This window comes from Uranotaenia lowii, chromosome 3, assembly GCF_029784155.1.
Source record: "Uranotaenia lowii strain MFRU-FL chromosome 3, ASM2978415v1, whole genome shotgun sequence".
NCBI lineage: Eukaryota > Metazoa > Arthropoda > Insecta > Diptera > Culicidae > Uranotaenia > Uranotaenia lowii.
The window spans coordinates 6794173-6807054 of record NC_073693.1 but is presented as its reverse complement, the minus strand read 5'-3'; the positions used below and the strand labels follow the sequence as shown (position 1 = coordinate 6807054).

General features: G+C 34.4%; 1 protein-coding gene across 5 annotated transcripts in view; it reads right to left on the bottom strand.

Annotated features, from left to right (window-relative positions):
* Window positions 1-6: 6 nt before the first annotated feature.
* LOC129758123 (BAI1-associated protein 3) overlaps window positions 7-12882 on the bottom strand; it is a 409115-nt gene continuing 396239 nt past the window's right edge. For all 5 annotated transcript variants that reach the window (XM_055755572.1, XM_055755575.1, XM_055755576.1 and 2 more), the window contains 7 exons: window positions 11731-11932; window positions 11356-11663; window positions 10817-11293; window positions 10703-10754; window positions 9310-10644; window positions 8994-9243; window positions 7-7730 (listed from right to left, as the gene is read on the bottom strand). In XM_055755572.1, coding sequence (XP_055611547.1) covers window positions 7639-7730; window positions 8994-9243; window positions 9310-10644; window positions 10703-10754; window positions 10817-11293; window positions 11356-11663; window positions 11731-11932 — 2716 coding nt within the window. In that variant the 3' untranslated portion in view covers window positions 7-7638. The remainder of the gene's footprint in view (window positions 7731-8993; window positions 9244-9309; window positions 10645-10702; window positions 10755-10816; window positions 11294-11355; window positions 11664-11730; window positions 11933-12882) is intronic.

Here is a 12882-nt window from a genome sequence, read left to right as displayed (position 1 = left end):
ACCTTCTGGCTGTAGAGAATAGATGAAATAAGGTCGAAAAACATACTGTTATAAAATCACAAATATCATACTCTACTTAGAATGGTTGGCAACAAACTTAAGATTGGGGTTTGAGTATTAGCGTGTATACTCAGAACTTTCAGAGCGTTCAAAGAGGAGAGTCAGTTGTTCTTCGGCCATTGGAGAATACAGATGTGCTAGAATCAAAATGTTGTGAGCTGCTTAGAAAAAGGATTAAACTGGCGGATTCGACACTGGCCTTATGATCCTGAGGTAAGGTTGCCGAAAAAAATTCTGTGTTTTACCAAAAAAAAATCTGACATTCTGTGATAGTACTCAAAAATTCTGTGAGGTTTTCTGCAACGCTATTCTCTTATGTTTCATTGAAAATTCATGAAAAATTGTATCTTTTTTACAGTTTACTAGAGTAAAATCAATTAACCTTACTTATCTTATCATATTTTTTCAACCTTAACGTAGATATTCAAAATTCATATTGACATCAAAAATTAAAATTTTGGAAATCCGTACAGAATTTGAATAAACTGTGAAATATGTTAATATTTCCAAAACTCTGTGTTCTGTGGCACAGATTCTGTGATGAAAATTTGCTCAAAATTCTTTAATGTTCTGTGATTTCGGCAACCTTGCCTTACACGCACGACTCTATGGCCATAGGAGCCTGTAATCTTTTGATCATTCGGACTACGGCCCATCGGTCTCATGAGCTTATGGTCTTTCGATCCCAAGATCCTTAGAATGCTAAGATCTTGGGATCGCTTCACCATCTTATGGCCTACAGGTCCTACGGCCTTATGATCTTATAGTCATACGATTTAACTACAGTCTTACGATCCTAAGCCTGACGGTCATTTGACCTAAGAATCCAACAACCTCACTATCCTATGACCCTACGATCTTACGGCTTCATGATCACACGTGCTTATTATCATACGCCTTATGACCTAATGTTCTCGAGACTCAGTGACTTTATGACTTTACCACCTGACAACTCTACTGACCTACGACCCAATAAAAGTCTTCGATCTTATGTTCCTATAACGTTATGATCTGAAGGTCAACCGATCTTACGATCAAACGATCTTACGGAATAATCATCCTGCGGCATTACGGTGGCTTTTTAAACATATGATCTAGAGTGCCTAAGTTGTCTTGCTAGGCTGAGGAAGCCTCAAGTCTGTTGAAAAGTGGCTCCAAAGGTTACTTTTTTTAGAAATAATAAAAAATATTTCTTTTAATTTGATTAAAGAGTAACCATTCATTGATCAAAATAAAAGAAATTATAAAAAAACTATTTAAATCAAGATTTAAAATCAGCTTTTCCTCCCATCAGGGTGGGTTGATTTGCAGTCTGTAGTCTGTAGTCTGAAAAGTTTCCTATTTGATTAAAACGAACGACAGAGTTTGAGGAGATTTTTTTTTAAATGAGATTAAGTTACGCGGTTATTGATTTGATGTTTTGTATGGAAAAACGCGAACATTTGTTCTGGGGTGGTTACTTTCTTTTATTTTTTTCAAATATTTTGCGATTCATAAAGTTCGAAATATGTAGTTTACTAGACAATTTTCAAGCTACAACTTTGCCGTAGCGATTGGAATAGCGAGTAAATAATTATAGCGTTCCAATCAGAATCCAGCAATGCTTCCAGATTTTTCGTTAATTTTTATTTTAAGAAATATCTTTTCAACAAGAAAGTCATTGATTTTAGAGTCTTGAAATGTTCTGATGAAATGTTCTCAATTAAGTTCTCAAACATTTGCAAGCAAAATAAAAGCATTGAAAATACTAAACCACAGCCAAGTTATCGAGCGCGTGGTTAATATGGTGTCGGAGGCCGTAGACATGGTTTTTTTTTCTTAAAAAAAAGTTTAATTGCTATTATCAGCCAAGGTTGCCGAAAAAAATTCTGTGATTTTGAGAAAAAAAAATCGGACTTTCTGTGATTTTACCCAAAAATTCTGTGATGGTTTTCTGTGATGCTATTCCTTTTAATTTCACTGAAAATTCATGATTAATTGGGTATTTTTACATTTAGGTTGGGTAAAATCAACTAAAATTACCAATCTTATCATACATTTTTAATTGAGAGTAAGAAATCTAAATTTTATATTTGCCAAAAAAATACAATTTTGGCAATCCAAAGTTCTGTGAAATCTGTGAATTTTCAAAATTCTGTGTTCTGTGACACAGATTCTGTGATGAACATTTGCTCAAAATTCTGTGAATTTACAGATTTTTCTGTGATTTCGGCAACCTTGTTCTCAGCATTAATTAGTGAAGGTAAGTTGGTGGGGATTGAGAAAGAGTGAGAGGTGCTGTCCCTTTTCCTTTAATTTGATCTCTTTGACTGAAATCAGGGGTACCTTTTTTTTTTAAAAAAAATTTCATAATTAGAGAATAAATTAAAACTTTTCAAACGCATTTAAAAAAAAATATTTTTATATCTTTTGATACAACTTCAATCTACGAATCAATAATTTTCGGGGCAAGAAAATGTTGATAAAAAGATGATTTTCGTATCGACTTATGAGCTCATTAAGGAGTCTCTTTATAAATGTCATTTTATAAATTAAAATAAAACACATATTGTTGAATAAAAGAACATTTTAAGAAACTTTTAAATTATCAGTTTTTCCTGAGCTTCTTCATGTCAGCGCGAGTTTAACACAACGAAATTTGAATGATTCTCACTTTGCAACTATTTATACGTTCGTACATCAAATATTTGAGATAAATTTTTGATAATATTTGCTATGAATTAAAAACTGATTTGAAAACTCTAATATTTTTATATAATTCTTTTATATTTTTTTCTGAAAAAGTAATTCGGAAATAGAAGTCATGTTGTTTTAGTTTATCCCGAAATTCATTTCTCATTGTGAATTTTGATGGAGGAATTTTATTTCTAAAACCAAACTTAATTCTTATATACATCAAATATGATTTTGAACTCTTGAGATTTTGGAGCTCTACTTTCATTATTTTCATTTAATTGCTCTTGAGTTTCAAGCTCTCGTCCTAACTTTATTTTATCTGAAACGAAGGAAATAAAATTTAAATCGTTTATTTTGAATAGTAACCAATCTGCAATAAAGAATGTATAAATTAAATGAAAAATTGTTTTAAATTTTTTGAATGTCATATTATTCCCAGCATTTTGGAACAATTTATAAGAAACAATTTAAAAATCATTTAATGAAGCATCAACTAATGATAGCAGAAGGCAAAAAAAATCACAATTTTTGGAAGTGCAAAAAATTTAAGAGCTGATTTAGACTTATTCGGGTGTGCTGAAGCCAAATATGGTTATAATTCCATTATATCACGATTCTGAGATTAAAGGCTAACATTTTAAAATATATAAAATCAGTCTAGTAAATTTATGCACTTTTTTGAAAAAAAACTATATCATATTGCAAAGATATTGAAAATCAAGGTTTTGAATCAATGATCAACTTTCTCGATGACAGAGAGGAGTTGTGTTGTGACTATTAAGAAATTGTTACATAAGTTTTATTTTTGATTTGAAAATCCAGAAATTTGACAAACTAAAAACCAAAATGTATTTAGCTTTGACAGTTGTGATAGCTAAACGTTTTGCAGTTTTCAACAAAGTTGTTAAATAAATTCAAATCTTTGATATCAAAAACTTAGAACGCCCTTTAGTGATGTCAGAAATAGTTGTATTTTTTTTCAATTAAATTTCCTAAAAATTAAATTACATTTTTTTCTAAAGTATTGCATCTCTCAAACTAGAATATCTTGGCGAAATCTGGATCCTTCTTAAAAAAAAGATAATTAAAAGGTTGAAAATCGGTTTGCATGTAGTTTATCGTCAAATTATGGCGAATTCCAGTAAAAATAGGTAAATTTTAGAAATTTTCACGATCCATACATAGAACTAAACGTAATGATGATAGAAAAAATCTGACGAAATATTCGAACTCATAAAACCAAAATCTTTCAAAATCAGTTATTAAAACGCATGCATAGAAATGCTGTCATTTTGTGTAGTTAATATTGTTCTTAAATGTAGAGTTGTTGGACACAATACTGAGGATATGATTGGTGTGATACTTGAAACCCAGCCGAGTGCGGAATCAAAATTTAAAATGTGATTTTTGAATTTAAAACTAACACATGTGTATATGAATTTCATGATATGTTTAATCCATTTTTGAGTTTCATAACTAATTTTTCAATGATGCCTGATTATGAATACAAAATCTAGAATATGATAAGGGAGAGTGGGGTATCGTGGGCCATGGGGAAACGTGGGCCACTTTTAATATGTCAGATGTGTGTTGAGATAAAAATCTCAAACCAACTGTCATCGTCGTCGCTTTGCGTGAGCATATATTCCTATATGTTATTGACTGAAATACGTATCATATGCTTCTTTTATTTATCAAGCTAAAAAAAGTTAGAAAAATTTACTTACATAGTTTAAAAAACAAAAATATGCTCATACGCTTATGATCTTAGTTTTTTCATGATGTTTCATGTGGAAAAGGAATTTTTGATGAAACATCAATAAGTCACACAAACGCAACCAATTTGCAAATCATACTTGGGGGGAATCGTGGGCCACACATCTTGAATCACCTTTATTTTTATGTTTTTATACACATTCAGAACTTAAAATACGTTTTTCCTATCTGTAAAGTTTTCTTATGCCAAATGAAGAGTTATAAAAAATATTTCGTCCATCTTATATAAGAAATTTTGCCAAAACGTTCGCGAGCCAGGTTTTGGAATCTATGCGATCATACACAGCTCTCTTTTTTATTTCATCATCCGAAATAGCTTTAAAATAACGAAATGAATTATGAAATCACAGTTTTGGGTCAACTCATAAACTTTGCATGTTATTTGATCAATTTAGATTTTGTGGCCCACGATTCCCCACCATTTTTCAAAATCCAAAAAATATTGCTTTTTTTTCAAACAGTCAGAATTTGGGGAAAATAACTTATAAAAAAAAATAGGTTATAATACCTTGAAAATGTAGAAAACAATACCATTTTTTATTTTCATTTTATCTTTTATAAGAAAGAAGTTATGGAACAACGAAAAAAAGTGGCCCATGATTCTCCACTCTCCCATACTAAAAACAAAATTCTATAATTTTTTTCAATTTCATGTATTCCTTTTCAATCTTAAATGAAAGTTTTGTTACAATATTTTAAATGTGAAATTGAATGAATATTGAAAATACCTTGAGATGCTTTTTGTCAAAATCGGGACTTGCAATTAAAAGTGTATCAATTAATTAAAAATGAAAACTTTAAATATTTAAAGGTTATCGCGAAAAAAAGAAAACCCATCATTTCAAAGTTTTTAAATTTACTATTTAAATCATGTTTAACAGGCAATGATATACTTCAACAGACAAATGATTGAAAAAATTACTTTTGCCTCTCTTTGTTATACATGTCTGTTTTTGATTTGTCACTTTATGAAAAAAGAAATGAAAATTGAATTATATCAACTATCTAAAAATCTAATCATTATTTCAACTAACTTTTTGCGCAAAATGTTTCCAATTATGTTAATCCAACATTCCATATCATTCCAGTGATCAAAAGCTATGTAAATCTACCCTCAAGCTTTTAAACATGAGAAAACTGGCAACGGACCCAATTTTCAAAAAAAATATAATATAAATCATGTTCCATGTGTTTTTCGATTTAGAATAGCTATTGAAAGTTAGGTCTAAAAGTAAGGTAGAAATTTTTTTTAACCCCGTTTAAAAGCAGGGTTTGGAAAAACGACAACAAATCGACAAATATGTTCAATATTTGCAACCGTGAAAATACTGAAATTAAGATATTTACCCTACGTGGTTATGGAATTTTTGTTAAAAAAAATGTAAAAAATGTTTCCTGAACGATAAAGTTTTTCGTCAAACTGAAGTGGTAAGTAATCATAAAAATAAACTTTCGTAAATTATTAAGCGGAAAAATGGGTTTTAGAGGAAAAACATTAAATAGTGTGTGTTTCGCTCAGAGTATTTTGTTAAGACTAGCCGAGATTAAAGGCTGAAGCCAAGGATCCAATGATATTAAAAAAATTAATTAAAAAATACCGATTACCTTAATCTCATTTAAAAAATCTAGAAAAATTCTGTGGTTCGTTTTAATCAAAAAGGAAATTTTTTAGACTGCAGAAGAATGAAAAGTTGCAATTTCAACCCATCTTACCCATCTTAGGGTTTTTTTTAAATCCAAAATTCATAGGAGTTTTGTTTTAGAAAAAAAAGCTAATAAATTGATATGAAGTGATAGGTAGAGATATACACTTTACAGTTTGTTCATTGATGTTAAGACTACAAGTTGACGATAGGCTGTGTTTACATGTATGTGTACGTTAGTCTGTCTGTCTCTATGCATGTGTATATGAAAGCGAGTGTGTCTCAGCGTAAGAGTATGTGTCGTGTCATTCCATGTTAAACAAATCCTTTATTATACAGGCGGAAACGCGCCCCTCCCTCACGCACACAGACCAGGGGGGGGAGGGGAGGCCATCAGGGCAGGGGACACGTTTCCTGCGATTTTGCGTTTGTTTAAGTTTGGTATTCATTCATAAGAAAATTTCTGCAGTTTTGTTCGAGAAAATTTACAGCTTAAAAGTTAATTGGTTGTCATTGCCTTGATTCGTTTTTGTGTTTGCGCAAAAGTTTGAGTTTGGCATCTTTTTTTTTTCTAACCCAAACTTTCGACCTTTTTTGGCTTTTTTTTGTTAAAGCGACTTTACTTAAGATTGTGTACAGATTTTTTTTCGGTTATAATAAGTTTTTCTTTCCGTTCAAAGAGAGACTATCACTTCCATTTGTCAATAGTATTTGTGTTGTATAAACTTATATGTATAGCATCTCTAAAGTTTCGTTTGTTTTTTTTTTTTTATACAAATATTCGAATGTACAAGATTTGGAATAGTTAACAACAGTTAGAATATAGTTAAACATAAAAATACTCTCTATATATTTGTATAGGTATAGTTCACAACTTTGAACCATAGTGTCGTATAAAAATATGCTCTTTATAAAACCCAGATGATAGTTTTAGTTCGAGTGTTGCTCAAGATCATTCTCTCTAGATTTGTTTGTTTTTCTTTGTTTCTGTTTGTGTTTGTGTGTGGTTGTTGTTGAATAGCGCTCAGTAAAATCACAAAATTGGCAAAATTGTTCTTAGGCTTGGAATGCTTACAGTTTCGAGTTATGCTAGTTTTTTTTTCGTCTAATGTGTTTGTGGTTTTCACTTCCTTGAATGGAGCAGTGCCACTTTCCAATATGCTAAACATGAATAGAATTTACAGCGGTGTGTGTGCCGGCTCTATTTTATAGTGATCTGAAGGCATTTTACTCGTGTGAAAAGTCGTTTCAAACAAAAAGTTTCGTACAAAGTTGCATTAGCATTGTTCAGTTTTATTTTCCCTTTTGTGATAGCGAAAAAATATGGGATAGGTACGATTTACTTTTCTTCTCTTGTATGGGGCTCGAACGATTAATTTGGCGATAAGAGATCAATATGTAAGTTACAATGTTGGTTATTTTGTGCCGCGTTTTTCAAGATGTTGCAATTTATTGAATTTTGTGTTAGCGTACAGAAATCCCCTTAATCGACAACACGGGCTTTCTGCTTCCGCACAAATTCCATAGCATTTTTGTCGTTGACACGTCCTTCCAGGATTTGCAAGATTGGATGAGCTGTAAAAAATGGTTTTTTATAAATAATTTTCTATTTGAATATTTTTGATTTGTAATATAAGCAATTTTTATAATTTTTGCCATTTCTGAAGTTTTTTTCAATTTTTGCCATTTTTGCAATTATTGTCATTTTTGTCATTTTTGTAATTTTTACAATTTTTGTAATTTTTGTAATTTTGGTCATTTTGATCTTTTTTGTCATTTTTGTAATTTTTGTAATTTTTGTATTTTTTGTAATTTTTGTCATTTTTGTCATTTTTGTCATTTTTGTCATTTTTGTCATTTTTGTCATTTTTGTCATTTTTGACATTTTTGTCATTCTTGTCATTTTTGTCATTTTTGTCATTTTTGTCATTTTTGTAATTTTTGTCATTTTTGTAATTTTTGTCATTTTTGTAATTTTTGTCATTTTTGTCATTTTTGTCATTTTTGTCATTTTTGTCATTTTTGTCATTTTTGTTATTTTTGTTATTTTTGTCATTTTTGTCATTTTTGTCATGTTTGTCATGTTTGTCATTTTTGTCATTTTTGTCATTTTTGTCATTTTTGTCATTTTTGTCATTTTTGTCATTTTTGTCATTTTTGTCATTTTTGTCATTTTTGTCATTTTTGTCATTTTTGTCATTTTTGTCATTTTTGTCATTTTTGTCATTTTTGTCATTTTTGTCATTTTTGTCATTTTTGTCATTTTTGTCATTTTTGTCATTTTTGTCATTTTTGTCATTTTTGTCATTTTTGTCATTTTTGACATTTTTGCCATTTTTGTCATTTTTTTCTGTTTTGTCATTTTTGTCATTTTTGTAATTTTTGTAATTTTAGTCATTTATGTCATGTTTGTCATTTTTGTCTTTTATGGAGTTTTTGTCATTTTTGAGTTATTTTTGTAATTTTTTAATTTTTGCAATTTTTGTCATTTTTGTAATTTTTGAAATTTTTGTCGTTTTTGAAATTTATTTTAATTTTTGTAATTTTTATCATTCTTGTAATTTTTGCCACTTCTGTCATTTTTGTAATTTCTGTCTTTTTTTTATTGCTAAATTTTTGTTACTTTTGCATATTTTCCATTCTTATTTATTTTTTTGGTCTTTTTGAATTATGTTGTGTTCTCAATTTCGTATTATTCTTCTGTTTTTTATTTAAGTCATTTCGTCTTTTTACTTCAATGTGTCGATTTCGTTTATTTTCGAATTTTGATCCAATACTTTAAATTTAAGGTTCTATTTCAAACCTTAAGTAGATCAAACAAAGAAATGATCTACTCACTTTTATCCTTCATCTCCAGCAGAGGCAGATCGATCTGGGTGACGCAGTCGAAGTTTTCGATGTTCATGCCGAAGTGGTTGGCCACCCCGGGGATGTTTGTCAGCGCCAGGAACGCCTCGCCCGCGAAATCATTCGCCGTCAGCACGTCATGGTCCATCACGGTGAACACGATCATCGCCGCCTCCGCCTGACACTGTTCCTGCGTCACCGAAAACTCGAAGCACTCGTCGAATACTGGGTTGAGCGTTTTCTGGAAAGATCGGAGGAAGTTTAAACTGGAGGATGACCTTAACACAACAATTCGGTTCATACTAACCTTATGAACATTGGTTTGCTGTTCTGAGCAATGCGAGAATACTCGCCGCGGTAGCAGTTCGATAATTACAAAGGGATCGCTGAAACCATTAGGATCTAGCGGTATGACGTTCTTGGCGTGGAGAACTTCTACACACAGGGAGTCGTGATTGAAGTACGCTTTGACTGAGAGCACCCCCAGTTGGGTTTGTCCAATTGTATTGAGCTGTTCCTGGAGTCGTTGCAGGTAGAACAGATCGATCAGCTGATCTGTATCGGTTTTGTGATACTGTAGTCGTTGAGCAACTCGCCAGTAAATGTCGCTGTGGAGTATTTCTGGCGGTAGGCCGAGTCCTTCGGCATGGAAGAATTCACCGAGCAGTTGAAGAGCCCCGTACATACGATCGTGGAAATTACTTGGTTTATCGCCTTCACCTCCTGCATCGACCTGCTTAGAGAACTCTGTCAGAACGTTGTTCCAAATGAGGCTCATGGCGCGGTAGAAGTTTTGAGACAGGAGTGTTACGTTCAACGTAGCTAGATGCGAATCCAGGTATTCGAGGAGTGGCATAACAGCTTGGTTTGCCGGAAGTGAATCGGGTGACCATGCAAGATGGAACACTGCCTTTTGCAGGGGACCCTGCATTGAGGCAGTGAGCTTACCAAGCACGCGATCAGCTTTGTTTTCCAGTTGAGCAATCGTGTTTTCTAGCAGATTCTCTGCGTTCTCAGTCAGTCGATGGGATTCAGGATGATACTCGGCAAGCGCCCTTCTAACGTATTCTAGGTTGTTCACTATCACACACATATCATCAGTCGTACGTTGTTGTGGTCCCGATTTGTTGTCGTAGTGTCCACTATCGGAAAGGTTCTGGTGGATTAGGTCCGAATAGACATTCGCCGTGGTGCAAACAAGGTCAATTATAAGTGCTTCGTAATGTGCTCCTGAACCGTGATCAGGCCACGCCAAGTTCTTCCAGAATTCTCGTATCTGGTAGAAGCAGGAGGCCGTATCGATAGATGAGGTGCTGTGCTTCACGATCCGTTCACCCTCACAAACCTGATCTGCGTTGACAGCAGCCTTGATCCTCTGGATGGCCTTCGTTTTGCTAACCGAGATCCAACGCTGAATGGCCGGTTCAAACCATTCGTGAAAGTTTTGCAATCCCAGGGGCTTTTCCGGGGGCTGTGGCGTAACGGAAAGATGCGACTTCATGTTGTAAAACTCCTGAAGGGCGAAATAAATTTCAAATGGTCCGATATCTGGCTCACGATCATTGTCTAAGATTGTCCAGTGATTGACGATGGTTCCAGGCAGCTGTCCAGATTCAATGCGATTCGTTACTTCCTCCGCAAGCTGTGGGTTAATAAAATCTATAAGTTTGCCAAAATGTTCAAATAATTAAGAAACCTACCAATGCATCAAATTGTTTGTAGACGATACTGAAATACTGAATGCCATTGGTTCTGAAAAAGTTTCAACATTTTATCAGATAGCCTATCAAAATTTAACCTTACCTAATACTTACGAATCAAATAGAGAATGATAGTACGTTACACCGAGCTGAAGGTCCGCTATCAAAATGGTCGTATAGTGAACCAGGGGATTCGGTACTCGATGTGATTCACGAAGTTGAGCCTGGGACCAGGTGATCGATCCCTTCCGGAGGGCTGCGACGATCTCCCCTCGAACGCCTTTGCTGAAGGGACTAACCTGGCGGAACGCTCGCATTGACCCGAGTAGCCCCAGGCAGCGCAGTAGGAACTCTAACCGAACCAAGGAGGGCGGATGCAGCGCGGGAAACACCTCCCGATGTCGACGCATGTGACACAGCGATCGCTCGACGAAACCATTGAGAGCATCCGCTAGCCATTGTTCCAGTTCTCTGGTGAGCGGTTCGTTGCTGTAGTTGTTGATCCACAGCTTATCGACCTCGATCAACTGCCGATGGATGAATTTTGTGTCCAAAGGTTTTTTACGGTTTATCCGAATGATTGCTACTAGTCTGTGAAAGAGATAACCATCGTCATATGACTGTTTAACAATCGACTAAAATGCAATCCTCACTTTGCTAATGATATCTGCAGATCAGACAGATCGCTTTGGACCGCTATCTGGTGTAGGATGGTCAGAGATGGACCAGCCAGCTCTCCGTTCCACTTCCAGGCCGGTTCGTGGCCGTTCAGCTCGTGGATCATGAAAATGGTCTGCAAACGTTCGAACTTCTTCACCTCCAGTGTGTTGTCCTCCTCGCTGTTGCCGCGGTCCTCCCGCGTCGAAAGCCACAGCTTCAAACGTATTCGACCCTGCACCGAGCTGCGCACACTTCGAGCCTCCAGCTTGAACCAACCCTCTAAACCGGTTGATGGAATATCCTACAAATAATAAATAGTAATACAGAAGACTTCTTTCTCACTTATCCAAACAGATGGCAGAACTTACACAGACGGGAATATTGATACAACCCAAGAAGTCGTCCTGCGAACCTTGACGTGCCGATTGGCACACCTGTTTGAAAAATCTACCTAATCCTCTAACGCCCCGTACCTCGTTCAGTCGCGAGACGGCGTCTAGCACGCTGCTCTCGTCGTCGTGGTCCCAGATGTCCAGATGCAGGATGTCGGAGTGGATATCGTCGATGTCACTGCAGAAAACGAAGCGCATTTGAAAAGTAAGATTAATAGTTCTAACAACTGATATGGTATTTTTTTATTTTAAATATGAAAGAAACTGAAACATTGTGGCATACATATTTTGATGCTAGTTTAAAAACTTTCATGGTTTCTTAACTTAAAGCTTATACGGTGTATCAGTCCTAATAAACCCTCTGTAGATTATGGTATACATTTTGAGATGGAAAAACTCTTTTATCTGGATTGAGAAGGGGTTTTCTACACTTTCTTTTGGGTGAGAAATTATACTACCGTGATTCAAAAGGGTTTATGTTGAATAGGACTTACATACATTAATAATTGCCAAACCATTTCTACTGAGGATTTATGTTAATCGCAAGAGCTTTACTAATGTCATATGTCACCAATACATTTGGGAAGACATGACATCACCTCGATCTTCTGGTAGCTGGAAAACTTTTCATGTTAACTCTCATTCTGCTAACATATTTGTAAAGCATCATTTAAATAGTCGAGCCTGACATATGGTTAGTACAACTGAACCTCGAGTATTCATTATTCGAATTATATTATAAATGATTTCATTGTGCCGAGTGACGATTTTGTTGCTTATGAAGAAAATGTTTTCTACTGTGGCTGTTAAAAAAATAAATAAAAGCGCTATAATAAGGTTGCCAGAATTTTTTCAGCACGTATCCGGGCTGGACAAATCCAAGCTATTTTATCAAAAACCTGGCAAAATCCGGGTATTTGATTTCAAAATGGTCGACCATAAAACCGGGCAATATCTGGGCAAATGTGGTCAAAACCCAGGGATTACTCAACACATTTTGCATTGCATTTGCCTAGGTCTGAGTGCGGTTTGACTATGTAAAGCGTTTCTAGAATTTAACTGCTCTGGGCAGTTGCTCCATCTCCTTGTATTCCGATGCCACTGCGATTTTTGTTAGCTTTAGTAAGT